The following is a 27,113-nucleotide window of genomic DNA, read 5'->3' as shown; positions in this document are numbered from 1 at the left end:
TCTTTAGATTTTATCAAGTTGGTGCATATATATCATTATCAAATTTAAAGGACATGATAGAACCGTAACTTGAACAAAACAAATTCGATATATTGTGCGAATAACATGGGGCAACATAAAATGGGGATTGACAACAATCTCACCATTATTGAGCAATTTGCTAGGAACTGAACCTAGACATTATTGAAATGTGGTGAACTAAAAAAGAGAAAGCAAAGACATTCCGAATTTTTCTTTAGCATCTTTGTCGAAAGGATCGTCCCCAAGATACATATGCAAGTATGCCCTGCACAGAAGCTCACTCTCAACTTTGCTAACCACTTCTCCCTTCACTGCATTCATCAAAAGTAAAACATCCATACTACATTAGATTTCGGAAACGGAAAACGCAACTTTCTCAAAGTTCCGAAGCATTTTACCTTTGGTTTCGAGCACATAGCCAGGAAGGTGGGAAATCTCAATCACCGATCCACTTGTTAGCTTTATGTTATCCGACGCTTCACCCATCACCCTATCATTTTCAAACACCATTTTTTTGTTACTACAAAATTCGCAAAATTAACGTATTATACGAGCAATGCTCAGGAGAAGGAGATTTTACTTGTTAGAAAGGTCATCATTCTTCTTTCCACCATTAAGTTTTTTAATGGCAGCTCCTAAACCTTCATCAAAGTTCCTCTTGACCATGTTCATGGTGAGGTTAGAAAAGACAATGACCAAGCGCACCATCATCTCCAAATCACTGTCAATCACTGCCTCATACATTTCCTTTGTTGCCTTTGCTGGAGCTTTCCCTATCTTTGACTTCATCACTGCTTTCAGCTTCTCATTGTCTGTGTACATCCCTGTAATATATTCCAAACACTCATCACATCCATCTTTTCAGCACCTTTTTTTTGTCACTTTAATTTTTCAGTTAGACTTGCAATATCGGTTAAAAATAGGAGTGATATAAATTTTTTATCTTATATTTCAATTCCGTGTCGAAATTTCAATTTATATCAAAATAGTACTTAAACTGTAATTTTCATTATTATCTGATATGGCGATCGACCGGATAAAACATATTCTTAAAATGGGGTATCACGTTGGTTGTCGTGTCAGACGTCATATATCGCTCTGAACAAAAATGCTACTTTATTTATATTGAATCGAATTTATGAAGATATAAAAAAATTCCAATCAAACAGAACCAAACTAATCCATTCATTTGATTTTTTTTTTTTATTTAGTTTGTTTGTACTAAAACCAAACTTAAACTTTTGTATATTCAAAATCAAACCGAACAAAAAAAAACAATTTTTCATATTGTCAAATCAAACCAACCCAAATTTATTAATTAAGTTTCGGTTTGATTTTTACGCAGTCCTACTTATTATTTGATGTAGCCTCTTATATAGTAGTATGTCTAAAAATATGTTGTTACAAATTGCTATTTCTATAAAGACTAATTTTGATAAGATAAATTTGAAGCAACTTAAAAATGGAAATGAATTTTAGGTACTATGTTGATAAAAATTAAAAGTTTTATTAGCAAATTGAGAGAAGAGAAAAAAGATAGAAAAAGATACCAAAGGCATAAATCTTGATTCCCATGCCAAGCATAGATTTCTTCCTCAAGCCAACACTTATAAGGTGCTTCCCATCAGCCAACTTAACCGGAAAAGCAACTCCACTCTTAGCTTCAACCTCAACTCCTACTTCTTCTTCTTTCTTTTGCACATCTTCTTCTTTTCCAACCATCTTCATCATCTCCTCATTTTCACCATTCTCCTTAGCCGGCTCGTCGTCACGAGCCACCCCATTAGCTCCATTTTCACCATTCATCCCATTAGAAACCTTGTGTTCTACGCCATTGCCATTCGCCTTCTCCTCGACGGATGTCTGATCCTTGGCGACGACAGCCTCAGGCGAAAGAGTTGCCATTTTCTTCAACTAGATATACGTACAATTGTTTTGTGTTGGTTTGGATATTTGTTGAAGGAAATGAATAAGTGTTTATATAGAAAAAAGAAGGGTAGAGACTAGAGAGAGCAATTAATTGGCATTTAGAGGCGATTTTATCACATTGGTATGAGCATTCAAGAATTAACATTTGTGCAACAAATGCAATCTTGAAACATCAACAATGTTTTAGCTTCTCAATGATTAATTAGTTTTGATGGTTGGATTGCTTTGGACAGCATTTTCAAAGTCTTATCGGCAAATTCAATTCTATCGCACACACATATCAAGATCTTACCCTTAGTGTAAGAGTGACTTGCATGTCTGAATACATATTTATATAGTTGTACAATTGTAAACATTCAGAATATGTGTCCAATTATCAAAAGATTGGTTTATATACATTTGATGTAGGAAAGAAATTCATGGGAATTTGTCAAAAAGTACTCCCATTTTAAAATTATGGCTAAAAATACTTCGGATTTGACAATTTATTTTTTTTATTTTCGTACTCTAGAAATTTATAAAAATACTCCGATTTTTTAGAAATTGTATGAAACTCCATTAGAAACTGTCTTTGAAATCCCATTAGACACTTCATTAGAAACGGTTTTTTTAAAACGGTTTCAAATTATTTTTTTAGAAGCCGTTTGAAATCCATTAGAAATTGTCTTTGAAACGGTTTATAAAACGGTTTCAAATTATATTTTTTTGAAAACCGTTTGAAACCTCATTAGAAATTGTATTCAAAACGATTTATAATACAATTTCAAATTGTGTTTTTCAAACACTATTTTTGTAAAAACAGTTTGAAACTGCGAAGTAAAAAAGTAAATATTTAAAATTTTGAGTTACGATTAAAAACATTCAGTTTTTTGGTTAAATTCTACAACACTACTTATTTTTTTAGGTAATTTTGCAAATGTCCCAAACTTCATCATACCATGATATAATTAGGCCGATTCCCGTGAATTGCGCATGTGAAATTGAATAAATTTTAATTTTTTAAATTTAATGTTTTATATTAAGTGTGTATTAAAATTAAATTTGTAAATTTAATAAAATTAGAAATAAAAATTTGCGCAAATTTTAAATTTACATTAGATTAAATTATTGAACTTTTTAATACAAATTAAATTTAGTTATTAAACTTAATATGATTATATTTAATAACTTATATATACTTTTAATACATTATAAGTTTTCAAATTTTAAAGCCGTAAATATTTAAAATTATATTAATTAAAAATTAATTATTAAATATAGAATTAGAATTTTTTAAAAGACATTTTGTTTCACAATCATAAATATTAATAATATATAAAAACTTTTAAAATTTATAGCTTATAAACGCAAATATGAACTCTTCAATTTCATAACCATCAAATTATTAAAATTTTATAGGTTCAAATTTTAATTAATTCAATTAAATTTTAGAAAAATAAATATTTCTAAAATATAACAATATAAATGTAATACCCCAAAATAATTAATTAGCTAATTGGAAAACGTGTCCAGTCTGGATTCGTCAGGGTAGCGTTATCAGAAAGTTTTCAGATAAAATTTAGATAAATAAGTTTTAGTAGGTTGGTTTCAGGAAATTATTTATGAGGAAATTAAGGTTACAGTTGAATTCTAAAGTTAGAATTGGAATTAAATGGAAAAATGTCAAGAAAAGCCCAAAATAAAGTACAGGGACCAAAGTAGTAATTTAGCCACTTTGTGTCGAAAATGGAAATTCTAAATTTTGACGGGAAAGTATTAATATCGAGTTTCGTATTATTTATTGGATATAAATAATACGTATAAGTTATAATAAAAGAATTTATCGATTTAGTTATGGACTAAATCGTACAAAAGAAAAGTTTAAAGGATAAAGGATAGTAAACAAAAAGAACAAGGATCAATATGGCAATTTAGCCAAGATATACATATAAAGAAGATTGAATCAGAGAAGGGGGAAGAATGATCGAGAGAATTGAGGGATTATCGTCGATTACGATCGTTTCGCCGCCGTTTCTCCGTCCGACGTCCGATTCAAGCGATTCAAGCGGCGATCTCTTCGGAATTGGAAGCTCTATCATCTCCGAGAATTAAACTGAGGTAAGAAGTTGATTATTGGTGTGAAAATGATGAAATAGGTGGCTGTTTTGAAGGGTTAGGGAATTAAGCGTAAATTTGACGTTTTTGAAGTTATAATAGCGTTTTAATGAAAACCGAGATGCGGGTTTTGTATAGTTGGATGTATAGCACGTCGGGATGGCTGAAAAGCCCCGGAAAACGACTTTCCGGGGGCTGTTAAGGGTGTGCGTTCGCACACATTGAGTGTGCGTTCGCACACTCCTTAAAAAATAAGGGTGTGCGTTCGCACACATTGCACACTCCTTAAAAATTAGGGTGTGCGTTCGCACACTACCCGAAACTCGTCAGATTCAAAATTTCAACGGTCAGTTTATAGATTTGCCTTTTAGAAACGCCTCTGTCAAATTTCATCTTGATCCAACGGTTCAATTGGGAGAGATCGTCGTTTTACTAAACAGTGTCAGTGCGCAGGTAGCACCTGCGCATTGTCCTGAAAACTACTTGAAACTTCATCGGAATGAAACTAAACCCTAAAGTTTGAAAGTATCATACGTATAGGAATACGATTAAGAGATATAACAAGTATCTCGACTAAGTATTAGAACACGATCAAAGTTAAAAGACGTATTTAGAATAAGATCGTGATAACCTAAGTTTACAACTTAGGATTTCGGTACTAAGTTTACGTTTATGAATTAAACGTACAGGTAATTTGGATAAGTAATGGACGTACCGACGAGCTACCAGGCCGACGAGCTGGAATAGCTACAAGATCGGACAATGCATAGAACCTGCGTGATAGATTGGTAGCATTGCGGTAGATTGGTAGCATTGCGGTAGATTGGATAGCAGTCACTGTGAGTACATTTTAATTACTCGTTAATATTCATAAAGTCGCGTATTTTCATATACGGACGACTATATGAATACTTATATGTTTAATAATATGTTTGAAAAAGTACATGTATGTATGTTTTGAAAATGATTACTTTCCTACTGCGTTATTTTAAGAATAACATAAATAGATGAAAAGAACATATATGTTTAAAATACTGGGAAAGGGGTTAAGCAATATATAAGTATCGAACCAAATATGCACGAGAAAAGTATAGTACATTCCCATATGTACTATTATTCATATGTTTATAAAGAAATATAGTACGTTCTCATACGTACTTTTAATTATAACAAATACCATACGTGCGTGTGTTATATATGTATGATTGTAGATTGCAATGTGCATGTCATGGTCCATAAAGGATCAATACAACATAACGGAAAATATATAATTAAATAATAAACGTAAAACGAGAATTTGTACGATGGTACAACCAAATATAAGAACTGAGATACAAGGTTGATCTCGGTAGAGGTATCCCGAGACCTGTATCTACCCATTCTTGATAATAGTCCTCAGGACTCATATAAAGATAAAATCAAGTATATATATATATATCGAGAATCAATATGAAACAAGAGTAATAATTAAGATATGAGATAAGACACATCGGTTGGCGTGGCTATCGATGTCAGATGATTAAAGACACATCGGTAGGCTTGGCTATCGATGTCAGATATGTAAAACACATCGGTTGGCTTTGCTATCGATGTCAGATATGCGTAACACATCGGTTGGCTTTGCTATCGATGTCAGACAGATGAAACACATCGGTTGGCTTTGCTATCGATGTCAGACAGATGAAACACATCGGTTGGCTTTGCTATCGATGTCAGAAAAATGAAGTTAGATAAGCTTAATAAGAAAAATAAAGACAATCAAAACTATAACAGTAAACAAAACATGTCAAGCATGTACGCAGTATAAACGTACATGAGACGTAAGAACGAGGCAAGGATATCAAGTACGTCTATAACATAAACGCTTAGTTTATGACACGTACATGGCCTCTAATAGTATGAACGAACATACAAAGTATGTTTGGGAGTAAGATCGTGTGAAGTATAATTCAAAAAGAATATTTTCTACATAAAGAGGTTTTAAACGTTTTCACCCTTTATGCAATATTACTTGTAATTATGTGTATTCACTCAGTTTTATACTGACCCCGTTGTTACTCCAATTTTTACAGGTTGAGTTAGGTACGATGTGGAGATCGAAGCTTCCGAAGTTTTTAATTCTCGGAAGTAGTACGAGTCATGAGACTAGGCTCTCATTCTAGCAAGTTCGCAGTAGTTTAGAATAGTCAGACTCTATTTGTGAAGCGCTTTAACTCTGATGTGTATTTCAAACAGGGGTCGTGTATATTTTGATATTATTATGATATACGAGATATAATTTGATTTGCGAAAAATTAATATGTATTTTCAGGCTTGCTACAGGTTTTGGAGCTATCACTCCCATTCCCTAGCGCCAGTCGCGGCTCAATAATCTGGGTCATGACAATAAAATATCTTTTAATCTCATAATTTCATTTTTAAATTTATGTAATGTTCTTTTGAATATATGAAATGTTCAATAAGATGTATTTTTAAATTTTTTATTAATTTAATACAATTAAAAAATAATTATTGATTGGTTTAAAAAAATCATTTCTACAACTTAAAATAAACTAAAGTATTAGTACTATTAATATTAGTTTAATCTAATAATTTTTATTAATTAATTGATTAAATTATATAAAATCTCTAAGTATACAAAAACTTATAAACATTTTATATATTTAAAATTTTAAAATTTATAACCTTAAATTTTTTAAAGCCTTTTTTATTAATTTTTAAAAAAAAACTTTAAATTATATTACTTTAAGACATTAAATATACATTAGAAAATTTCGAAATTTGAAGACATTGAACTTTTTAATATCTACAAATTTCAAGTTTTCATATTTCATAATTTATAAAATTTATTACTAATTGATAACAAAATATTCAATAAAATAAGGTTAATAAGCTGAAAAAACTCTGACCTTTATTTTGGTTTTCAATTCCACCCCGACGTAGTAAATTTTTCATTTTTACCCTATTTTGGATTTTTGATTTTCAATTGCATCCCGAAGCATTAAAATGAACTCTTTTCATTTGGTAATATTCATGATGGAGTCTGCCTTCTGAACTGGTGAATGAGACCTGCAAAACAGGGTAGAAGCTAACTGGATGGTGGTGGTCCGATTAACTCTCCGATGCTAAAGTCAGTTTAGAGCTTCGAGCAGCGTTTTTAGTATATGAATGTAATAGTGATTCTAGGCATACCTCATGCTCCTTTTATAGTAGATGAATGCATATCTTGTAGAGTCATAATAGGTAAGTGAATCCTACTTTGTAGGGATCGAGCTACTTTGTAGAGATACACCCTGATTTGTCGTGATCTACCTTATTCAGACATGAGTCCTATTTAGGAACGTCTTCCTAAATAATCTCGTCTTTCTAAGATAGAGCTTATCTTTCCATGTTGGAGATTGTGTCCAAATGGGAGGATACTTCTAGATATGACGATCTACCCGAATCCCGGATTAACGTGCTTTGGGCGGATCCTAAGGGATTCGGTCTTTATTGGTACGTCGGCGGATCTCAAGGGATTTGGCTGCCTTCCTCATATATTCAGGTCTTTATTAGGAGTCCGGTATCACCTGAGAATGGGTCTCCTGTGACTCGGCTCCATTATAACTATCGTAGGATTCGGTATCCATCATTAGCCCCCCCGCAAGTGAGCTGAAGTAATTGGTATTCATGCCTTAGTAGATTTTAGCTCTTTTGGAGCTGAGTCTTTTTATATTATGGGCGAGTCGTTTTATATATTGGCGAGTCGCTTATCTTCTCCAATAAGATTCTCTTTCTTGTCACGTGTCATTATTTAATGATTTGATAAATGTTTGTCATTTTAAAACTCTTCATATCTCTATTTTCTTTTTTCATTTCTATTTCGAAATGACTCTCATTCTTCAGTTATCTTCTCCTTGCTCTTCATTTGCTTATTCTACTTTCCACAGTTTGCTTCTTCAGATTCTCAGGTATGTTCTTCCTTTGTTTGTTGTGCTTTGAAAGTGTTGAAGATGCTTTTCTGTTTTCTTTCTCTTTCTGCGATTGTTGTTCTGGGAAATGTTTTATTGTTCTTGGTGTTCTTCAATATCTTCTCTGTTTGATCTGTAATTTGTATTTGTGTTTGTGATTTCCTGTTCTAGGATGCCCCTTAGTCGAGTGGAAGATGCATGCACCACCATGGCCATTACCAGATCAGGGCTTCGTAGGAACGAAGTCTTAGATGTTTATTTTAAGTATAGTTTTCCAGTTGACTACAGGGTAATACTACCCGGTGCCGATATGGCCGCTTCCGATTCTCCTGGTTCATCTTGTAGGGTGATTGTTTTTGAAGAGCAGTTCGCTGCTGGTCTTAATTTTCCCTTAGATCCATTTTTGGTAGAAGTATGTAGGGATTTAGGAGTTGCCTTAGGGCAGCTTTATCCTGGTACGATTAAGGTGGTGCTCGCCTTTGTGGAAGCGTCTAGGCTTCGGAGCTATGTCCCTTCTCTTAATGTGCTGTATTATTTTGTAGATTTTAGGAAGTGCGATGGTTTTTTTGTGTTTACACTTGGTAGGAAAAGGCGATTCCATATTTATCTTCCTTGTTTGAACGGCCGCTGGCGAAGGCGTTTCTTCGTAGTTTATCATAATTTTGCTTTTCCTCATTTTTCGGATGGTTTTTCTACTTATCAAGTCCAAAGCTATTCGTCTCCTTAAGTTTATCTGAGTCGATCCTTGCTTCTGATTTATCATTCCATAGTGTCTTTCAACGTCCTATCTTAGATGTTTTAGTTAATAGTCATCTTCGGCATCGGTGGTTTCCTTTGGAGGATCCTTCTCAAGGCCTGACGGATCTTCATTATTCCTTTCTTCAAGGTATATTTATTGTTTTAAGTTTATTTGGTGTTTCTTTTCTTTTTGTATGATGTCTTCTTCTTTTGACGATTTCCTTTCCAGATTTAAAGTAGATTTGGATATTCCAATGGGCGGTGCCGAAGCTCACATCGCCGAGCCTATTTCGGGAGATGACGCCGAAGTTGCTGTAATTCCTGGTGAGGCAGTGTTGCTTGCTAGCGATGGTGTTATTGTCATAGCTGATGGCGATGCGGTTGAAGAACCGATAGGCGATGAGGCTGTTATATCCCCACTTCCCCCTCCAACTCCATTGGATGTTCCGGAAGAGGCCGCGGAGGTGAATTCGGGCGAATTGATTGTTTTCGAATCTGGAAGTGTGATCTCGGGGGTCCCCTTCTCCGTTGAAGGTTGGCAGAACTGGAAGCTTCATGCTATATGGGATGGTTTCCTCCATGATCTCGGGTGAAAGGGGCGATCCCTTCAGCCTAAGATCATCAATATCCAGCTCCTCTGACTTCAGCTTTTTGAGTGCTTTGGCGATCCTTTCTTCCAAATCTTCCTCGACTACATATGTGGCTTTGCTCTTCTGGGGCGATTCTGAGGACTCGCCCTCTCCTTCTTGGTGTGTTTTCTTCGGCTGCTCTTTCCCCGCATCTTTGTCTTGTCGCTTGCTTTTTGATGGGGCATCTTCTTTATCCTTCTCCCTTCATTCTTCTCCTTTTGAATTTAACCCGCTTCAGGCATCGTCTTGATTTTGCTCATTTCTGTGTGTTTCGGGGGATTGCTCGTTGGATTTTTCTTTTCCATTCTCTTGATTGCCTGGATTTTCTTCGTCACTCTTGTTTCCATTTTCTCGTCGGTTTCTTGTCTCGCCTCTTTCCTCATTTCCTCCGTTTCGGGGTTCCTTGCTTCTGTTATTTTCTCCCCTTGGCTCTTGTCGGCCTGGATTTGTGTTTTCTGTTCTTCCTCTTCTTCTTGTTGCTGTCGGGCTGAAGTTATCCCTCATGATTTTCATAGTTTCTTCGTGCCTATCATTCGTTCTTTTTGCTTCACTAGCAATTTATCCAGATTTGCCTGGACAGATTCTAGTACCTTTTTCAGCATCTCACTGTGTAAATCCTGTGGTGCCATGCCTGGCGTTGATTATTCATCGGTGCTCAGGTTGAAAGCAATTGGGTTGCTTCCTCTCATCGGATTAGTTTGATATTGGGGTGTTGAAAAACAGGGCACTCCGGTGTCACTTCTTCCCCCGGAGTTATGGAGCCCATCTTCAGTAACGTTGATTATTTTCGGCGTGCCTTTTGGGTTCATTGGTTGTTTGTCTTTCAGGTTCACTCCTTCAGAAGTCATCTTCTTCAATGAAATTTGTGTTGAGTTCAGAAAAGCTCATTCGAATTGAATTTTAGTTTAAGCTTTTCCCACAAACGGCGCCAATTGATGGAGTCTGCCTTCTGAACCGGTGAATGAGACCTGCAAAACAGGGTAGAAGCTAACTGGACGGTGGTGGTCCGATTAACTCTCCGATGCTAAAGTCAGTTTAGAGCTTCGAGCAGCATTTTTAGTATATGAATGTAATTGTGATTCTAGGCATACCTCATGCTCCTTTTATAGTAGATGAATGCATACCTTGTAGAGTCATAATAGCTAAGTGAATCATACTTTGTAGGGATCGAGCTATTGTAGAGATTCACCCTGATTTGTCGTGATCTACCTTATTCAGACATGAGTCCTATTTAGGAACGTCTTACTAAATAGTCTCGTCTTCCTAAGATATAGCTCATCTTTCCATGTTGGAGATTGTGTCCAAATGGGAAGATACTTCTAGATATGGTGATCTACCGAATCCCGGATTAACGCGCTTTGGGCGGATTCTAAGGGATTCGGTCTTCATTGGTACGTCGGCGGATCTCAAGGGATTCACCCGCCTTCCTCATATATTCAGGTCTTTATTAGGAGTCCGGTATCACCTGAAAATAGGTCTCTTGTGACTCGACTCCATTATAACTATCGTAGGATTCGGTATCCATCAATAAATAATCAACAAATATGAATACACAGTATAAATTCATTTATTTGTAAAAAAAAACTGATATACAGTCAGTTTACATGTAGTTAACCATTAATAAATTAATTTTAATAAAAAAACTATTATTATCATAAAATCATTTTTAGATAAATCTAATAATAATATATCCTAAAATTAACAGTACACCAAATTAGTTAACTAGTAATCACTTATTAGTTAACTTTAACTAATAAAAAAAGATAATTAACATTATGATAACCAACACAAGTATAGTTAACTAACAATTAACCGTTAGGAAACATATAATTACCCCCTAAATATTTTTAAAATTATTCAAATATAACAAAAAAACAGCTGAACATCAAATTTTAATTATTTTAAAAAGGGTTAATTTCATATAAAATCACCACCTTTAAACGTTTTTTTCATTTTAATCACGTCCTTTAAAAAGTGTCAAATAAAATCACCACCTTTCATTTTTTTTGCAAATCTATCACCGATGAGTAAAATTTAATGTCTTTTTCTTCCCAAATATATGTTTTAATTTGACTAATGTCCTATTAACACACAAAATACATTCCTCTTACTCTTTTTTTGTTGATTCCGGTTGTCAAGTCAACAAAAATTCACCGAATTTTCATATTCGTGATAGATTTTCAAAAAAATGAAAGGTGGTGATTTTATTTGACACTTTTTAAAGGACGTGATTAAAATGAAAAAACATGTAAAGGTGGTGATTTTATATGGAATTAACCCTTTTAAAAATAATCATACGTATAAAAATAACTGTTAGTTAACTATTAGTCACATATTAGTTAACTGTAATTAAAAATGAGTAATTATCAATATATATTCATGTTTTATGTAAAAAAATCATACAAAGTTAGTTAATTATTAATTAACCATTAGAAAACATATAGTTAACCTTACAATAATTAACCATTATTTTTACATCATTGCTAATATCCCAATTACAATAAAAAAAGACAACAGCTACCCGCCACCGCGCCTTCGTTCATCGTTCGCTTTCGTTCATCGTTCGCCTATCTTCGTCCCACTCGAACGACTGCTTTCTTCGTTCAACTCAAACCGTTTTCATTCATCGTTCGCCTATCTTTGTCCCACTCCAACGACTGCTTTCTTCGTTCAACTCAAACCGCCTTCGTTCATCGTTTTTTTCATCAGTTTGACAGAAAAAAACTGCAATATAAAAAATAACAAAGACGATTTAAAAACTTTAGAAATGCTTGCAGAATTAAAGTTTCTGTTATAAGTTAACTAATAGTGTACTAATAGTTACCTAATGGTTAACTAACATGGATACTGACAGTAATTATTTTTTAGAAATGCAGGAATGACAACGTTTTCAACATAGATTTTCATAAAACAGATTACAAACATCTAGCATGCATTAAAAAAATTGAAAACAATTATAACAAATATTTATTAATTTAAACACAGCCAAAACAAAATAACCAAATACACAATATTTAGTTATACAACCCTATATACATTATTGAATCACATGAAACAATTAACAAAAATTAATTAAAGGTAAGAAAATAAAGAATTAAAAATATTATACCTTAACACCAATATGAGGAAGAGGAGCAAGAATTTTCTTCTTTTTCTTATCAGTGACTGTGAATGCCTAAAAATCACTATCACTTTCTTCTTGATTTTTTTCTTGATTACTAAGAACTCTACGGTTCTTACTCGGAAGTTGGAGCATCAATAAAATCAACCTTCCTTTTTGTAGATACCCTCTTCGATTTTGCAATTGCGGGTGTCTTTTTTTAGGATGATTTCATATCAGGAATCATTGTTGAAGAAGACCTAGTTCAGATTTTGTGTCAACCAAAAATCAAACAAAAGGGAAAGATTTGGAGATACGGATTGTGATTTTGATTGTGGAGTTATTTCCGGCTAGATTTTAGAAGAATCATTTTGCAAATTGAAACATGCAATCTGACTTTCAAAAGGGAGGTTACCATTTTCAGTTAACGGGATTCTTCTAATTTGAGAAGTCTATAGTTGCCGAAGAATTTGATAAAATTCAAATTAAAAAGAAGATAACCGTAAAACATAAAACATACTTTTGGGGCCGTAGTTTTCAAATTAAAAAGCCCAACGCCCGTATCTGGGCTAATTTTCTCTTTTGTAAAGGGCTTCTTACATAAAGGCTTGAAATGGGCTAAGACTATGCACATATACGCTTCCAAGAAAACTCCATCACATTTACGCTTTTTTAAATTTTATATTTGAAAGATACCTCCCTTCAACTAACAGATGCATAATATTATTTCCTACCTTCTTCTCCAATGAACGAAAAAACTATTCTTCAAACTCAACAAAATCTAGCTAACAATTAGATTCATCCAAAACCTAAACTGAAGATAATCAGAGCTACAGATATCATTAAGAAAACTATTCCAGAAATTTTTAAATCGTTGATGCTTTTTTCCCTTCCAACAATTGATGTTTCAATAATTACGTAGTTTATGTAATCGGATTCTTGAGCTTCTGATCGGATTAATAGATTTTAATTACTCATCTAATTGAGTACGCAATCATTAATTCAATATATGTGATTTAATTATTATTCAAACTAGAGTTACTTCTTAATATTTTTCTATTTTGATAAATTGTAGAACTTAATTTGATTAATTCTGGCTTAACTTGAATTACAGGTAAGCAATCAATTATATTTTTTCTTCTTTAAAGGGTTTCTAACCGTTAATTTAATTGACTAATCAGTAGTTGTTTGTGGGATTGTCCCTCTGAAGCTGTACAAGGGATGATTTATTTTTATTTTTATTGATTGAAGCTGAGATTAAAATTATTATGCTAAGCTATTTTATGTATTTTAAAGATTTTGAGCACTCCTGTCATTTTTAGGTGAAGTTTTAAAATGACGCGGAGATGTGTGATTTTTTTTTTGTCAATGGAGATGTGTGATTGATTGATGATAAATTGGTCTCAGTATCTTCAACTCTAATATTATCAATACATTCATTATAATACAATAAAACGAGTTACAAATAAACAACATAAGTATATTAATGATAGTTTAAAGAATCTAAATTTTTTTATACAAATTGCATAAATAATTATAGTTTAATTTAGATTTTGTTGAATGGCTTCTTTTTTGTTGCTCTATGTCACTGATTGCTTTTTAGTTGCTCAATTGTTGCTTTGTAGTTGCTAATTGGTTGCTTTTTAGTAGATTATTAGTTGCTTAATTAGTTTTTATAACATATAAAAAAATTAATAACATTATTTTTATTAAAGTCAAAAATTGATGTCATTTATAATCATCTTACAAAATGTGAGGTTTTAAAAATTTCAAGGCGATTAACTATTATATATTATAAAAATAAAAATATAAAAATATATATAAGGAAATAGAAATATCACTCACAACAATTATAATCAACATAGCATCAATAAGAGTGACAATCACAATAATAATAATTGCTCAGTAGTTGATAAATGGAAAATATTACATAGCTAACCCTGCCATCAACGTTAAAAAGTAATCAAACAGTAAAAAAATTAAATACTAAATGAAGAAGTGTTATCCTTCTGTACAAATTATAGATAACACAAGTCTATAATCAATATATTTATTTTTCTAATAAAATTCAATCAAGTTGCTCAAAAACTAAAGGGTTACTTCATTTAAATTTTGACCTTTTACATTAAATTTTTAAAAAGATATAATCTTTAAAACGTGCCAATCACAAACATCATCTTTTATTTCTTTTTAATATTATCATGAGCATATTTTTCGGTAAAATTTCACACTTGAAACATAAAATATTTTTATATCATTTCATTTTTTGTATCATTTGTATCATCAATAACTATAGTGGTGGCTCTTATTTGACTTTCCAAAACAAATACTTGACATTTTCTTTCTCTACCTGTTTAATTTTTTTAATTTCACTCTAGTACCAATTATAACTTTTAAAATATATTTAAATTTTATCTTTTGAGTTGTTTAATTTTTTTTAGTTATATAATTGGCATGGTAAAAAGCATTAAATGAATAATATAGATAATAATTAAATTAAATTAAAAAATCAAAAAGAGACTTAATATAAAACACAAATGTCTTAAATGACAAATGTATATATATAAATGTTAAATTATAAAATGTAAAAATTATTTTAATTAAAAATAATACAATAAGTTTTTTAAATAAAAAATTAAATTAATAATTGTTTCATAATAAAAAATGTAAAAAATTGAATGATAACTGACAAGTGTTTATTTTAAAAATAAATAATAATAAATTAAAGTAAAAGTTATTATTTAAAGAAATGAAGAGATTGACACATGTTATACTTATGATTTGATGTAATGTATATGACTTTTCTTTCCCCCCACAATTATTACTACATCTTCCTTTAAATTAAAAAGAAAAAATAATAAATTGGGTTTGTTATGAGGTCTGTCATGTTTGGCAAGAGAAACAAATAATCACGTATTTATGCAAAATAAAAAATAATAAAGTGCACGCTTGCTAAGTTTGAATTTAAGAGAGTAATTTTAACAACATATCTATACTATATATAAAAGTACGGATGGGGAGGGGGGGACAGACAAATTTACCGAATAATCCTTCTTAATTTACTGTTAAATAGAGATTTTATGGTCTTTCAGTTAATTATTTATTTAATTAATTAACAAAGATACATTATAATTAGAATTCTAATTAGAATATAATTATAATGTATGTAGTTTATCTATTATATACTTCCTAATGCGTAGAAGTGGAAGAGCAACATTTAGGATAAAAACGTATAAGACTGTAATTGATATTCATGACATTACTCCACTAAAATAGTAAATTGTTATCATTAATAGTTAAACATAAATAGTAATTCTATTTTAAATGGAATCTGTTTAAATACAACAGAGGTTTAATTTAGCTACAAAATTGTTGTTTGATTTAGCTAGGAAATTGTTTGACGCGGGAGTATATACTCATTTATAACACACTTATTGTGTTATAACGAAACTATATACATGCTAATAAGAATTAAAGTCAACACTGCATTAAGGGTTCTAAGTAACCGTCCTCTCCCGTTCCGTGGAGTTTCTCTTTCCTATTCTAGGGTTTCCTAGGGTTAGGGTTTTCTCTTCATTGTGAAGCCTTTTTTCGGTTTTATCCGATCTTTTTCGTTTACGTTTGTTCGTTTGGTTGTGGTTGGAGGATTGGAAGTTGATCTCAGGATGGAGGAAGGGCTAGCGGAAGCGTGTGCCCAATTGCGTTTGACGGAGGAGGAACAAACTGCTGTCAACCTTGAAGATGTGGTTGACGAGGTGGTCGAGGAAAGGTCTGAATTTTATGTTGTGGGGAGATTGCTTACAAAGAAACCATATAGTTTAAATCATATGAAAAACGCTTTGGCCAGCGCTTGGCGTCTTGCGAAGGGTTTCAATATGAGAGATATTGGTGATAATTTATTCATCTATGAGTTTTTCTCTAGAGTTGATAGAGCGAGAATCCTTAGAGAAGGACCGTGGCACTTTGATAAACAACTAATTTTGATGGAACCAGTCAAAGGAAATATGCAACCAAATAATCTTCTATTAAATGGCTGTCTGATGTGGGTGAGAATATATGATTTGCCCCTTAACTGTCGTGGGAAAGCTGCAGTTGATAAAATTGGGTCAAAAATTGGCAAAGTGGAGGAACGGGATGATGATAATGGGGGTGGATGGAATCGATATAGCCGAATACGGATTGTTTTAGATACAAATAAACCCCTTATGCGAGGAATGACTGCCATCAATCCGTTAGGGGAGAAAGTTTGGATTTCATTTAAATATGAGCGGATCCATAACTTCTGTTACTGGTGCGGAATGTTGGACCATGTAGAGGCTCAGTGTGAGTTTAAACCGGAGCAGACGGAAGTTTCTGAATGGCCATATGGCCCCATACTGCGGGCTACGCCCAGGAGGAGGAAATTGATGGGTAACAGACCACAAACGGGGTCAGGAGGCAGGAGTTGGGAGGCCCAATCAAGGACTATGGTATCAAATGAGAACGCTCAAAATGGGGTCTGTCGTAACCTATTTGGGGAAGATGAAGGGAGAGACGAAGATGAGGAAACCAACGCTATAGACGTGCAAACTCTGCATGGTACTGTAGCTGTCCAGGAAATCCATGCAGGAGAAGTGGGAGCTGAAAGGGTCGACGGTTTAGTGGAGGTTAACGTGAGTTTGGGGCAGATTGATGGTAGAGGAAAGCAAGGTTGTGGGGTTTCGAAGAAAGTTTCAGCTAAAGGGAGTAGCAGCAAGAAGAAAACATGGAGTAGAAACTTGAATAGGAAAGGAGAGAAGGGGACCACAAGTGGTGAGGCGGGGGTAGTTTCAACCAAACGGAATTACTCAACGATCCAGGAGAGTGCAGAGCTGAATAATCTTTTCTCAAAGAGGGTTAGAGATGGATTATCAGACAAGTTTGGAAACATCGAGATATCGGCGGAGACTGCGGAGCAGTCTTGCCGGACGCAATGAAAATCCTGAGCTGGAACCTCCAAGGTGTGGGGAATCCTTGGACGGTACGTGCGCTTAAGTTTGTTGTTCAAAATAATTCCCCAAATTTTTTCTTTTTGATGGAAACTAAACTTAACCGAGGTGAGTTTGGTGCTATTTGCAGAAGTTTTGACTCTTTTAATTCTTTTATTATTGATCCAATTGGTAGGCGAGGTGGGTTAGCTATTTTTTGGAATAAGGGGTTGGATGTTTCGATTAATGATTTTTCGGAAAATCACATTGCGTTTACAGCTATGAATGAGAGCCAGGATATGCAATGGAGGGGGGTGGGGGTGTATGGTTGGCCGGAAGGAGGTAATAAGAAGCTTACTTGTGATCTTCTGAGAAGGGTGTGTGCGGATAGATCCTGTCCTTTAGTGGTTTTCGGTGACTTTAATCTTTGTTTGTATAATTCTGAGAAGAGAGGAGGTCGGATCAGGGATCAAAGGGAGCTTGACGAGTTTCAGTCCACAATTGATGATTGTGGTGTAGCGGATTTGGGTTATGAAGGCCATGATTTTACCTGGACTAATAGGCGAGAGGGAGAACATCTTATTCAGGCTCGGTTGGATCGGTTTTTTGCTAATGCCAAATGGCAAGAGATGTTTGTTGACTGGACAGTTTCCCACCTGGTAAGACACCATTCAGACCATTGTCCGATTTTGCTTTGTACTAAGACTGAGAGGCAACATATCTCGATGAAACCATTCCGGTTTGAACCGTTTTGGATGCGCCATGGTAGCTTCGAGACCTGTGTGATTGAGGCGTGGGGAAATGAGGGTAACAGCGGTAATATAATGGACAGGGTTCGTGGTTGTGGTTTCAGCATGAGGGATTGGGCGTTCCACAACATTGGTAGCCTCCGAAAACAGATTAAAAAGAAAGCTGAAAAGTTGAAATTGCTTCAAGCTACCGATGGTGAAGATGGTCAGCATGGGGAGGTTGCGGTAATTCAGACAGAGCTAGATGAGCTTCTCCTTAAGGAGGAAATGTTGTGGAAACAAAGGTCGAGAGCGGACTGGCTTCAGAGTGGGGATAAGAATACACAATTTTTCCACCAAAAAGCTTCTAATAGGAGAAAGAATAATTTGATTCTCCGTATTAAAGATGAGTTGGACGTCTGGCAGGTTGGGGAAGGAGTTAATAGAGTTGCTATATCTTATTTCCAGCAGCTATTTCGTTCATCTGTGCCATCGGACCAAGAAGAAGTGTTGACTTGCATTAAGTCGTACATTTCTCATGAGCAGGGAATTGATATTAGCAGACTGGTGACTTCAGAGGAGATTACTCAGGTAATTAGACAGATGGGTCCAACTAAAGCTCCAGGCCCAGATGGGATGTCGGCTTTGTTCTATAGTTCGTACTGGAGAATAGTGGGGAATGATGTGATAGCTTGTGTGAAAAAATTCTTTGATGATGGAGTGATGCCTGATAACATGAATCATACTAATCTTGTCTTGATTCCGAAAGTGGCGAAGGCAACGACGATGAAGGAATTTAGACCCATTCGTCTTTGTAATGTTATTTACAAGATTATATCTAAAACGTTGGCAAATAGATTGAAACGCGTTCTGTCATCTGTTATTGATGAGTCACAAAGTGCTTTTGTGCCAGGGCGGCTTATTACTGATAATGCTTTGGTTGCTTTTGAAATGTTTCACTCTATGGCGAAGCGGTCGAAGAGCAAACGGGGGTCTGTGGCTATCAAACTGGATATGAGCAAAGCGTATGATCGCGTGGAGTGGTCGTTTTTAGAGGGTGTTATGCGGCAGATGAAGTTCCCCTCTCACTTTATCCGGTTGATTATGAGTTGTGTTGAGACGGTTTCGTTTTCGGTTATGGTAAATGGGAGACCTCACGGGCGTATCATTCCTCAGCGGGGATTGCGACAAGGAGATCCTATTTCTCCGTACCTTTTTCTGCTATGCATGGAAGGTTTTTCGGCAATGCTTAGGAAGGGGGAGGCTGACGGATTTTTGACTGGGGGAAAGGTGTGCAGAGGAGGTCCTAATATAAACCATCTCTTCTTTGCAGACGATAGTATCCTCACGAGCGTCGGGCCAAATGGTGAACTTTGACAAGTCAGAGATGTTTTTCAGTTCAGGCACGCTTCGGCGACACCGGATAGCGATTGGTGACATTCTGGAAGTGAGAGAAGTAGGGCATTTTCAGAAGTATCTTGGAATGCCAACCTTGATTGGCCGTTCTAGAAAACCTATTTTTGCGTTTCTTCGAGATAGACTCCATAAACGAATGGATGGGTGGAAAGAGAAGTATTTGTCGAAGGCCGGGAGAGAAGTGTTGACTAAGTCCATCGTTCAATATATCCCCACTTATATCATGAGTTGTTTTGCGTTGCCAGTCTCATTTTGCAACGATATGCAGCGGTCAACTGCAAGGTTTTATTGGAGTGGCTCGGAAAACAAACGTAAAATCACGTGGATCAGTTGGGAGAAGATATGTAAAGCGAAGAAGTTGGGTGGATTAGGTTTCAGGAATATACGGGCTTTTAACTTAGCTATGCTAGCGAAACAAATTTGGAGATTGCACCAGTTCCCTGATTCGTTGTGTGGGAAAGTGTTTCGAGCTAAGTATTACCCTAATTCGGACGTCCTTAATGCTTCAGAGAGTAGTCGATCTAGCTATGTGTGGCAGAGTTTTGAAGAAGGGAGAATGGTTCTGAAAGCAGGTTTGGCTTGGCGAATTGGCAATGGCAGGTCAGTTAGTGCTAAGTCTGATAACTGGATATCTAATTCAAGTTTCATGAGACCGATTGGGGCCTTATCGCTGTCGGATGATTGCATGGTTAGTACGTTCATTGATGAAGCGAATGGGTGTTGGGATGTGGAGAAGGTCCGGCGTACATTTTCTGAAAACGATGCCCATAATATCTTGCAGCTCCCAATAAGTAACCGTTTGCCACCGGACAAGCTATACTGGCCACACGACAAGAAGGGTATGTTCACAGTCAGGTCAGCGTACTATGTAGCGGATAAAATGCTCAGACGTGATGTTGCGGGGCCGTCTAATATTCAGGGTAGTTCAGACTACTAGAATAAAATTTGGAGCTTGGCAATTCCTCCAAAGGTAAAACATTTCTTATGGCGTCTTGGGCATAATACGTTACCTTGCACTGGGAACTTGATTAAGAAGAAAGTATAAATATCACCCCTGTGTCCTAGATGTAAAACCGAAGAGGAGACAACACTGCACTGCCTGAAAGAATGCGAAGTGGTGAGAGGGCTTTGGTTGGTTTCTCCCTTAAATCTGCGAACGGTTGGTATTCGGTGTGATTCTATCCCGGATTGGATTACTACCATGAGTAGGTCTCTGAATCAGGAGGAACTTCAACTGTTTGTCATGTCGTTATGGGTTATCTGGACGGATAGAAATAACATCATCTTTGAGAATCATCGCTCCCCCACGCCATTATTATTTAATGGTATTCAATCAATGATTGCAACTGGGAACGCTTCGAAGAATAGGGAGGTACCAATAGAGAGTTGCGGACAGGTCTGGATTCCTCCTCCACCATTATGGTGTAAGATTAATTCAGATGTTGCAGTGTCGGCTGAGAAGAAACTCTCGATTCTTAGCGCGGTTTGCAGAGATTCAAGTGGTATCGTTATTCGCAGCGGGGTGTCTGTTTTAAATGGCTGTGTTAATGCGGAAGTTGCAGAGATTAAAGCTGTCTCCTTCGGTCTCCAGATAGCTAGAGATTTGCAGATTGATAAAATAGTCTGTGAAATGGACGCATTAAACGTAGCAAATAGGCTTCAGAGTCCAGGCGAGGCAGATGATTATTTGCAGGTCATGGTAGAGGACTGCAGGGCTGCATGCATGGGGCGTGAAGTTAGGTTTCAATATGTGAAACGATCCTGTAACCAAGTGGCTCATGCTTTAGCCAAATGGGGTATTTTCTTTGGTAGAGATTGCGTTATCGATGGCAATGTGCCGTATCCGGTTAATGAACTTGTAACCGTGTTTAATCATTAATAAAGCGCTTTCTTGATTCTCAAAAAAAAAAAAACTATATACATGGTAGCCCATAAATTATCCACTTTCTCCATCCATTCCAACCAAATCCTTCCTATATTTTTTTCTGTCATATTAAACATATTTACAATAATAAATTCATTATAAATTCAAAGATTCGCGTGTCTGGAAGTATGGAAGTATGCTTTAAACCGAAATTTAGTCAGAAAAGTGTGTTGTTTGGTTAAAGACACTTAACCACGTGATCTAATAGTAATAATCTGGGAGCTATGAACTCAGGCGAGATTAATACTGAAAACTACTCCTAAATTAACCAACCGCGGAGGTTGGGGATAGAAAAGTACAGGCTTTAAAGTTGTATTTGTTTGATTGATTTGAGTTGTAATTAATACAAACCTAAAGCTAGCTATTTATACGGGACAAACCCTAAAATAGAAAACCTAATCTAGTGAGATACAATCTCTTATTTAGATAATACTAAACTAAATAATTAAGATAATGACTAAAAATAAGACAATGACTAAAAAAGATAACTATTAAGCTAAGATAGGAACAAAAGGTTAGTTGATGGCTTTTGGGCTCAAAAAATCTGAATTAGCCCATATGAGCTCTTTTTGGGCCAGTGCAAACAATGCCCCCCACGTCTTTTTAGCTGAATGTCAAGTAAGGTGAGAAGATGTATTTTTATCGCGTGTCTTTGATCTCCGAAGCAACCCTTATTTTTGAACTCTGAATCTCTTTTTAATCGCCATGTCACCATATTAGCTTTTCCCATTCCACAAATAATTTACTTGGCCGATTCTCAATGTCACTGAACCACTTTCTTAACCCATTGAATCGACATACTTGGACTCTTAAAATGCATTGATCGTCACTTGGCCGATCAATTTAATTTTTAAAAATAATGTCATTATTGATCGGCCACCTTCGCTTATTTAAAACGTTTTTAGTCGATCACTTAACACAACATCAACCAATTTGTAATATTGTGATCAGCTTACTTTCAATTTTAAACGATCAACCTTTTCTTTTCTTTCGTGGTTGTTTTAAATAGATCGTCCAAAATTTAAAGCGAAACTTTTTATTATAAATCAGCTTAATCTGCTCTTTCATATATTGAATTTTTGACCGAAAATATAGTAAAAAGTAAGTTGTACCTTGACTAAAAATTTCATTCTATTTTCCATGAATCATTGACCGCGACACATACCTTGGTAGATTCTTAACAATCAATTCGGGATGACTTATCAATGCGAATGGTGATCGGCCTTGCCTCTCGGTGTTTTCATCATCAGCAATATCGTTTTGTACAAAATCCGATGGGATTTGACCGCTTAAAAGGAATGGAGATCGCCCATGCCCCCCAGTATCGTTGACTTGCCTAGAAATATCATCCTTGATATCATCAAGGTTAATACTAATATTAGGATCATCATTGATGCAAGCTTCTTCGGTCTCAGTATCACTAACGTCAAGATCGGCGTCGATGTCATCATCGGTGTGGATTTCATCAACACTATCAATCTCTTCAGTAGAGATTAAAGAAAACTCGGTGATCTCGTAGTCATAGGCTGGCTCTTTGATCTGTTCGCCTCCTAACACCTTAGCAAGATTATTTATAGCCGAATTTAATTTATTAAAATCGGCCATGATCTCCCTTTGGATAGCAGCACGTTCGGCTCTCATATTCTCTATGATCACCGATAGTTGACTCGAATAATAGGACATGATTTGATCAAAACTATGATCGCACCACAGCTTGCAAAGATTCTGAATTTGACACTTTCCTTCTTAAATGCAGTCCTTGTGTCGACCATAACACGTCCCCAGTGGAGTCGCCAAAAAATGTTTGCGTGGAAAATTTCCAGACACGCGAATCTTTGAATTTATAATGGGTTCTGTATGAAAGTATGCTTTAGACCGAAATTTAGTCAGAAAAGTGTGTTGTTTGGTTAAAGACACTTAACCACGTGATCTAATAGTAATAATCTGGGAGCTATGAACTCAGGCGAGATTAATACTGAAAACTACTCCTAAATTAACCAACCGCGGAGGTTGGGGATAGAAAAGCACAGGGCTTTGAAGTTGTATTTGTTTGATTGATTTGAGTTGTAGTTAATACAAACCTAAATCTAGCTATTTATAGGGGACAAACCCTAAAATAGAAAACCTAATCTAGTGAGATACAATCTCTTATTTAGATCATACTAAACTAAATAATTAAAATAATGACTAAAAATAAGACAATGACTAAAAAAGATAACTATTAAGCTAAGATAGGAATAAAAAGATAGTTGATGGCTTTTGGGCTCAAAAAATCTGAATTAGCCCATATGAGCTCGTTTTGGGTCAGTGCAAACAACTACTAATTTAATTAGAGGAAATTACACCATTTACCAAAAAAAAATAAAAATAATTAGAAAACTACATGTTAACTTTTTTCATTTACAAAAATCTTAATAATATTTACAAAAGTACAAAAAAATAAAAATAATATCAAACATACGGTGTATATTGTGGGTATAATGTCAGTATACTAATAAGCTAACATTATATCAACATTATATCAACATTATACCAAAATTATACCAACATTATATATATTGAGATTTTATTAATATTAAATAAAAATTTACCAAAATTATATCAAATCGTATACTAAAAATTAAATTAATAATATAACAAAATTATACCAACAGTATACCAAGAGTGTACACATCAAAATATACTGAAATTTTACTATTACATCAACATTACACCACATCGCATACTAAATATTAACATAACAATATACTAAAAGTATACCAACAATATACAAATTCTCTAGTTCATTACCAACTATAGTGAAAAATACATATAAAAAAAATATACATGTTATCAACTAGAAAATATATATATAAAATTTATAATCGATATACCAAAAATATACTGAAATTATACCAATAATAAACTTAATATTATTTTTAAATTATCTGATTTATAGTTTTAATATTCCAAAATTATACCATAATTATACCGACATTATACAAATCGTACTTTTGTAATTAATTTTTATTTTTTTGTACTTTTATAATTAATTTTAAACCAGTCGTATTTTTGTAAATAAAAAAAGTTTACAGGTACTTTTGTAAATATTTTTAAAATTTTAGGTACTTTTGTAATCGTCCCAAACTTTATCTAGTAATTCCGTGGGCCGGTGTAAACACCACGTAATCATCGTCTCCAGTGCCCTAAAAATTCAGTAAGATTTAATGCAAAGACATAAAATACATACTTGAAGTTCCCATGGATATATTCCCCAATGTAAAACCACTGCAATATCTACAATGAAATTCAAGATTCCGTAAGATTTAATGCAAAGACATATAAAATAGGGGTGGCTATGACAAAATAGATGAGAACAGAATTCGTAACCTTATGAATCCCAATCCTATCCGATAATTGTAATGAGCAAGAATCAATCCATGAAATTGAAACTTTATCACATAAATATAACTGAAAAAAGGAAATCACAACAAACACCATCTGATTCAATCAACCTAATCAAGAACTCTCAACGGTTTGAAGTGCGCATACTTATCTTATCGAAAATCTATAATTTACAAACAAGACACTGAAACACAATTAAATACTAGTTTAAACATGATTATCTTCTAGTTTATTGGAAAAAATCAAAGTAACAAAGTAAATTAAGTGCAGTCAACGCATAATATTACGAAAAAATACGAAAAACAAAATGCAGAACTGAAATCGAGCTAATTAAAAGAAATTTAAATAAAGCAAACAAACCTGGTAGGAAACTGAAAATCCAAGATTAAAAATCCTAGAAACCGCAGCTGTTGATAATACTACAAATCAACGTAAATTGCTATAAATTGCATACCTTAGAGAGAAGAGAAGAAATGGACTTGATTCACGATGAAAGAACTAAGGCCTCTTTGAATCAATTCTAGTGTAAAATTTATTTCAATTTTAAGTAAATTTTATTTGAAAATGAATTTTATGTGTGATTTTCCGATATTTTAAATATAAAATTAGTTTTAAACAAAAAAAAAATTAAATTGAATATTGTATTCTAAGTATAAAAATAAATTTGTGAAAATTCACTTAAACCAAACACATATTTTATAAAAATTGAATTGAATTCCATAAAAATTGTGGAATTTATGAAATACGGAAATACGAGCGTCCTCTTCGTCTTTCATAATTAACTCTTCTCTCCACCATCTTTGTCTTTGAAGCATACATAATTAGAATTGAAATTGATGTTTTTCTTCGTTAAAATTAAAAATCAAAACGGGAGCTTGTTGATTGTATTTTTTTGTTTCTTTTAAAAATTGTGTTTTTTCATTACATGGGTCACTCTTCAGAATTTGGGTTCTGGGTCTTGCAGTTGGTTTGAGTTATTGAACCATTAGAATAATAAATATATTTATAATTTTATTTAATAATTGGATTTACATATATTCTCTTTATTAAATAGATAAACTTAAAATGTAAATTCTTTTCTATAATTTTTGCATAAAACTTAACTAATTGTTGCAGAAAACCTAACTTATGTGTGTAAACATAACTAGCAGAAGCCAACTTTTTAAATTGCCGCGCACGTAAAACTTAATTAAGCAGCAATTTTTTAAACTGCTGCAAAAACTTAACTAACGGCAGAAAAAATTTAGCTAACGACATCAACTTTTAAAACTGCAGCGTAAAACTTAACTAACAGAAGCAATTTTTTTTAAAATGTTGCATAAAATTTAACTAACGGAAGCAACTGTTTAAAACTGTTGCGTAGAACTTAACTAACGACAACAATTTTTTAAAATGTTGCGTAAAACTTAACTGACAACAGTAACTTTTTAAAATGTAAACTTAACTAACGACAACAACTTTTTAAAATACTGCGTAAAACTTATCTAACTACAACTTTTTAGAATGTTAAGTAAAATTTAACTAACGGCAACAACTTTTCAGACTGCTACGTAAATATTAACTGACGATAACAATTTTGTAAACTGTTGCTATAATATATCCTTATTTAGCAGCAAAATTATTTGTTACCTATTAGAGTATTTCTTGTAGTTCTTCTTATTTCATATCAGATACATAATATAATTTCTTCAAATTTTGTTTCTCGGTAGTAAAAAATTCCAACATCTACTTTGTCAAGCTTACTCGCTCTTCAGTTTCAATTAAGCCGGGTTTTATAATTGCTTGGAAGTCCATATCTCCGCCAAGAGTCATCTTCTTCACCTGGACAGCCTTACATGGCCGTATTCCGTCACGCGGTGCTTCTTGACAGACAGAAACATACTGCCAGTGGGTGAAATTTCTTGTGATTTTTGCAATGAAGATGAAACAAATGGTCATATTTTGATGCACTGTGGGTTCGCAAGAACAGTTTGGCAGAAGATCATTTCTAAGTTTGGCTTGATTTGGGTTATGCCAAAGAATCTTGAAGATTTCATAATTCAATGGAAAGCATTGCTTCTGAATCAGAAAATTTGGCTTTCTATTTGGGACTTGACAATATGGAATATTTGAAAAAGCAGGAATAAAAGAATATTTAAAAATGAAGCTACAACTCCGGACGACATCGTGTTTTTCGTTTTCACTAAAGCGACTAATTTTTACAAGTACTGTGATCCGTCATTTCCTTATTCTAGTATAGACTTCTTTAGGAGTC

The 27,113-nt window shown here is 34.1% G+C and overlaps 2 protein-coding genes across 2 annotated transcripts; one reads left to right on the top strand and one right to left on the bottom strand.

Annotated features, from left to right (window-relative positions):
- Positions 1 to 71: 71 nt before the first annotated feature.
- On the bottom strand, positions 72 to 2,111 carry LOC126674027 (chalcone isomerase-like protein 1). Its single transcript, XM_050368382.2, has 4 exons — positions 1,572 to 2,111; positions 602 to 845; positions 420 to 511; positions 72 to 332 (listed from the first exon to the last, which is right to left on the bottom strand). Exons 1-4 carry the CDS (start codon positions 1,924 to 1,926, stop codon positions 199 to 201), a joined length of 825 nt encoding a protein of 274 aa, XP_050224339.1. The 5' UTR covers positions 1,927 to 2,111; the 3' UTR covers positions 72 to 198.
- Positions 2,112 to 16,126: 14,015 nt separating this feature from the next.
- LOC126672366 (uncharacterized) lies at positions 16,127 to 17,416 on the top strand. Its single transcript, XM_050366317.1, has one exon. The coding sequence runs from the start codon at positions 16,127 to 16,129 to the stop codon at positions 17,414 to 17,416; it is 1,290 nt and encodes a 429-aa protein (XP_050222274.1).
- The last annotated feature ends 9,697 nt before the right edge of the window (positions 17,417 to 27,113 follow it).

Source organism: Mercurialis annua, linkage group LG3 (genome assembly GCF_937616625.2).
Source record: "Mercurialis annua linkage group LG3, ddMerAnnu1.2, whole genome shotgun sequence".
Taxonomy (NCBI): domain Eukaryota; kingdom Viridiplantae; phylum Streptophyta; class Magnoliopsida; order Malpighiales; family Euphorbiaceae; genus Mercurialis; species Mercurialis annua.
This window is presented reverse-complemented; position numbering and strand designations above follow the sequence as displayed.

Coding starts and splice junctions, on each gene's coding strand:
- LOC126672366 (XM_050366317.1), top strand. CDS start 16,127: ATGGAGGAAGGGCTAGCGGAAGCGTGTGCCCAATTGCGTTTGACGGAG.
- LOC126674027 (XM_050368382.2), bottom strand. CDS start 1,926: ATGGCAACTCTTTCGCCTGAGGCTGTCGTCGCCAAGGATCAGACATCC. Junction 846..1,571: donor AATCAAGATTTATGCCTTTG/GTATCTTTTTCT, acceptor AATATATTACAG/GGATGTACACAGACAATGAG. Junction 333..419: donor CTATGTGCTCGAAACCAAAG/GTAAAATGCTTC, acceptor TGATGAATGCAG/TGAAGGGAGAAGTGGTTAGC.